Source organism: Nerophis lumbriciformis, linkage group LG37 (genome assembly GCF_033978685.3).
Source record: "Nerophis lumbriciformis linkage group LG37, RoL_Nlum_v2.1, whole genome shotgun sequence".
Taxonomy (NCBI): domain Eukaryota; kingdom Metazoa; phylum Chordata; class Actinopteri; order Syngnathiformes; family Syngnathidae; genus Nerophis; species Nerophis lumbriciformis.
Window position 1 is genome coordinate 10,441,970 of NC_084584.2, and position 5,531 is coordinate 10,447,500.

The 5,531-nt window shown below is 39.2% G+C and overlaps 1 protein-coding gene across 1 annotated transcript in view; it reads left to right on the forward strand.

Moving 5' to 3' along the window:
- The first annotated feature begins 988 nt into the window (after positions 1-988).
- The window catches only part of elp2 (elongator acetyltransferase complex subunit 2), a 46,996-nt gene continuing 42,453 nt past the window's right edge, over positions 989-5,531 (forward strand). Inside the window, exons 1-2 of the mRNA XM_061930800.1 lie at positions 989-1,142; positions 1,250-1,328. Coding sequence (XP_061786784.1) covers positions 1,011-1,142; positions 1,250-1,328 — 211 coding nt within the window. The 5' untranslated portion in view covers positions 989-1,010. The remainder of the gene's footprint in view (positions 1,143-1,249; positions 1,329-5,531) is intronic.

Consider the following 5,531-nt stretch of genomic DNA (forward strand, 5'->3'; position numbering starts at 1 on the left):
GGAGCCTCCGTGTTTGTTATTTTGTAGTTTCATACAGTATAGGCGACATTCATAAACCCTCGGTTACACCTTTTTAAATAGATTCAATCTTGCACGTGGAAAGTTTAAGTGAGGGCTTTAGTTGTGGCGCATGGACTTAATTTCTAAGTAAAGGTAAGACCATAATAACGTTTTTTTAATTAAATGTGCTTTTTTGTGTGCTACAGTTTGTATGTGTAAAGTTAAAGTTAAGTTAAAGTACCAATGATTGTCACACACACACTAGGTGTGGTGAAATTTGTCCTCTGCATTTGACCCATCCCCTTGATCACCCCCTGGGATGTGAGGGGAGCAGTGGGCAGCAGCGGCGCCGCGCCCGGGAATAATTGTTGGTGATTTAACCCCCAATTCCAACCCTTGATGCTGAGTGCCAAGCAGGGAAGAATGCTGGTATGAGCTTTTAAACATAACCCGTTAACTGCTGCCAATCAAATGGTGAATAAGATACTCTTTAGGGTTCATATGTTTGTAAATCTGACTGTGATGAAGTCAGTACCTCACCAGTCATGAACCTCACCGCACGTCACTGATCTGTACCATGAATTGATTAACGTGGACCTTGACTTAAACAAGTTGAAAAACTTATTGGGGCGCTACTATTTAGTGGTCAATTGTACGGAATATGTACTGTACTGTGCAATCTACTAATACAATTTTCAATCAATCAATCAAAAACCATACAGGAGTTCGACGTTTCTTTTGTGAATGTATTTTGCCACCTACTGGACATCTTTCCACGTTGCACCTCAGTAACAAATGCTTAAAATGCTCGGTCCAGATAAAAAAATAAAATAAAATAAATATTATGGCGAGTAAATTACTGCGCCTTTATGAACAATATTTTTTAGTAATTTGTTTTATTATCCGTGCTATAGCAGTGAGACTAATAGGCTCGGAACGTTTTATTCTCCAGCGCTGTTTTACTACGACCGCCGTCACTGTGACGCCTTTAAAAAAAAAAAGTTGTCAAAATGGCGGCGGCAATAATACAAACATGCCATGTCGCCTGTTCCGCCAACAGGACTCCACATGTTGTGTCTTGGAGCCGGGGAGGGACCATTGCTTTCGGGACGTGCAACTCGGTGGCGTTGTACGACCCCCAGGTGGTTGGATAATGCCATTTGTCATCGCCTTGTCGTTATTTTTCACGAGTGACGTCACGGTTTACACATCTTCCCCATTGAATGGCTAATATTTGTTTTTGTCGTAGGAAAGAAGAGTAGTTTGCACGCTGAATGGACACACACTTCGAGTAAATGCAGTCCGGTGGGTCCATAGAGAAGATTGTGGTAAGTATGTTTTATTGTACACACTCGTGCCATTAAAATAACCAACCTCACGTAAATATGTGAACAAACATGGATGCCATTAAGTCCTTGTTAGAGATAATTGCGCGGTATTGTCATATTTTGTGGTCAATATCGCAGCCTCCCAGCAGGGGGAGCCCGCACATTGTTGCACTTGTCTGCCATACCTGCCATGAGATGCAGCCGGGGTGATATTGCTGGAAACTGTATCATCGATATCGACAATTACTGATATTCTTCACGACATATCGAAAATAATGAACATGAAATAATACAAATGTGTCATTCAAATGACACATTGTTCACGAGTGAAGGAAGAGTGGATGGTGAGATCGACAGGCGGATCGGTGCGGCGTCTTCAGTAATGCGGACGCTGTATCGATCCGTTGTGGTGAAGAATGAGCTGAGCCGGAAGGCAAAGCTCTCAATTTACCGGTTGATCTACGTTCCCATTCTCACCTATGGTCATGAGTAGAGATGTCCGATAATGGCTTCTTTACCGATATTCCGATATTGTCCAACTCTTAATTACCGATTCCGATATCAACCGATACCGATATATACAGTCGTGGGATTAACACATTATTGTGCCTAATTTTGTTGTGATGCCCCGCTCATACTTGCCAACCTTGAGACCTCCGATTTCGGGAGGTGGGGTGTGGGGGCGTGGTCGGGGGTGGGGCGGGGCGTGGCGTGGTTGGGGGCGTGGTTAAGAGGGGAGGAGTATATTGACAGCTAGAATTCACCAAATCAAGTATTTCATACATATATATATATATATATATATATATATATATACAGGTAAAAGCCAGTACACCTTTTGAATGCAATTACTGAAATAAATCAAGTTTTTCAAAATATTCTAATTTACTGGCTTTTACCTGTATATCCTGAAAATATGCAAACAAAACTGTGTTTAGATAATTGATACTTCAAACTTGCATACATAAATCTTAAGGAATATAACATAACTTGGCTTCTGAGAGCTTCAAAATGTAATGAATAAAATGCTAAAGTTGTTGATAAACAAGCAATTATTTTAATAATTAAATATGGTCATTTTAAATGAATTATTATGATAATTTAAAATTAATTATTTCAAATATGTTTATTTTAATGTATAATTCTAATGCCTGGATGTAATGAGGAGTCAGAAAAAATACAAATAACAATACAATTAATTTTGATGTTTTTAGCAAAATATAGTAAAAATTTATTTAGTTTTTCTTTCTTTTTTAAATTAATACATATATTTATTTTTAGGTAAAATAAACATAATAATACAATTTATCTCTAGTCTGGATGATTTAGTTCTTGTCACCCTGTTGTCCTCTCGTTGTGAAAAAAGGCTGTCCTCACTCAGGTCCGCATGGAGCTGGAGGGGGCGTGGCCTCCAGCTCCGGCTGAAAATCGGGAGATTTTCGGGAGAGGCGCTGAATTTCGGGAGTCTCCCGGAAAATTCGGGAGGGTTGGCAAGTATGGTGGATGGTGAGATCGACAGGCGGATCGGTGCGGCGTCTTCAGTAATGCGGACGCTGTATTGATCCGTTGTGGTGAAGAAGGAGCTGAGCCGGAAGGCAAAGCTCTCAATTTACCGGTCGATCTACGTTCCCATCCTCACCTATGGTCATGAGTAGAGATGTCCGATAATGGCTTTTTTACCGATATTCCGATATTGTCCAACTCTTAATTACCGATTCCGATATCAACCGATACCGATATATACAGTCGTGGGATTAACACATTATTGTGCCTAATTTTGCTGTGATGCCCCGCTGGATGCATTAAACAATGTAACTTTACCATGAATTGATTAACTTGGACCCCGACTTAAACAAGTTGAAAAACTTATTGGGGTGTTACCATTTAGTGGTCAATTGTACGGAATATGTACTGTACTGTGCAATCTACTAATACAAGTTGGTGGTAGCAGGGGGTGTATATTGTAGCGTCCCGGAAGAGTTGGTGCTGCAAGGGGTTCTGGGTATTTGTTCTGTTGTGTTTATGTTGTGTTACGGTGCGGATGTTCTCCCGAAATGTGTTTGTCATTCTTGTTTGGTGTGGGTTCACAGTGTGGCGCATATTTGTAACAGTGTTAAAGTTGTTTATACGGCCACCCTCATTGTGACCTGTATGGCTGTTGATCAAGTACGCCTTGCATTCACTTATGTGTGTGTAGAAGCCGTAGATATTACGTGACTAGGCCGGCACGCTGTTTGTATGGAGGAAAAGCAGACGTGACGACAGGTTGTAGAGGACGCTAAAGGCAGTACCTTTAAGGCACGGCCCCAATAATGTTGTCCGGGTAGAAATCGGGAGAAATTTGGGAGTCTCCCGAGAATATCGGGAGGTTGAAACCGATACCGATAATTTCCGATATTATATTTTAAAGCATTTATCGGCCGATAATATCATCTCTCGTCATGAGCTTTGGGTTATGACTGAAAGGACAGGATCACGGTGTGAAAGTCTCTCTGCTGTGAGGGTTCTCCTGAGTCCGATAGATCTTTCGTGAGCCTGGTGTACAGGTTTGAGCCAGTCTTTTATTGACATGCACAAGTAGGGATGATGTTTGATAAGAAATTATCAAGTTCGGGCCCATTATCGAATCCTCTTATCAAACCGATTTCATTATCGATTCTCTTATCGAATCCAGATAGGTTGTTGTATATGGAAAAAACCCAATATTTAGTTTAACAAAAGCTCACTTTTATTTTATAAGAAAAAAATAAAATCAAATAAATATTGACTGTTACCCCCCTAAAAAAATGAAATAAATAAATATTGACTGTTGTTACCCAAAGTATATTAAGTGCGATTTTTCAGAAAAACAAATATATACAGTAACACAAAAACAACCTGTCTCTGATTACTATAGGTGTATAAATAATAATATAGTGTTAAATAAAATCAGTCCCTTGGGCACAAAACTGAAAATAATACAGCTCTCCAAAAAGTGCACTTCTGCTGCTATTGGAACATACTAACTACACAGGCAGACAGCTAACAAACAATCCAAGACGTCTAATGAAGTTCCAAAGCAGATTAATCCATTTAGGCTCTTTATTGTTGTTGATCTTGCTTTGTCTTTTCCTATCTTTACTTTTTTCTTGCACTGGACTTTTATTATTATTTAAAATAAAAACTGAAATACACACAATGACAAATGTATAAGCTATGTGATTCAATTAACATACTGAAATGTAATACACAATATGTAAATATTAGCTTCACACAAATATACAGTACTATCATCAAACAAATACTTCTGAGTGTTGAAACTATTTCGATGGTGGAAATACACGACTGGCAGCCATTTAAGTCCTCAAAACATCCATTGAAACAGTGCACAAAAATCGTTTTTCAATAAACATCTTAGTATCAAATTTAACACTTTCCACCTTAATATTGAGTTACATAAACAAGCCTCAGTGTCACCTGTATCGCTGTTGATCAAGTATGATTTGCATTCACGTGTGTGTGCGTACAGAAGCCGCACATATCTTGTGACTGGGCCGGCACGTTGTTAGAATGGATGAAAAGCGGACGTGACGACAGCTCGTAGAGGACGTTAAAGGCAGTGCCTTTAAGGCACGCCCCCAAGACTGTGGTCCGGGTGGATGAGATATAATGTGAAGTGAATTATATTTAGTGAAGTGAATTATATTTATATAGCGCTTTTCTCAAGTGACTCAAAGCGCTTTACATTGTGAAACCCAATATGTAAGTTACATTTTTAAACCAGTGTGGGTGGCACTGGGAGCAGGTGAGTAAAGTGTCTTGCCCAAGGACATAATGGCAGAGACTCGGATGGCGGAAGCGGGGATCGAACCTGGAACCCATTTAAATTGTATTTGATATGCCATTGATATTTCTTAATTATTATTATTATTATTTGAAACTCGATTTTGCATGTCACTATAAAGTTATATAAGCCTTGCTTGTTCAATATTCAATGCAAAACTTGTTTTAAAAGGTTAATTTGTTCAACCTCGGCCCGCGGCTTTCTTCAGTTTTAAATTTTGGCCCACTCTGTATTTGAGTTTGAAACCCCTGCTATAGAGCGAGTGCCTTTGTTTGTGCAACCAACCTTGCTTTGCAAATTTCGCTTTCTCTCCCCCCAAAAAAATATATTAAATGTTTTATCAAACACATTTTTTGTTGATATGTCTATTATGATATGTA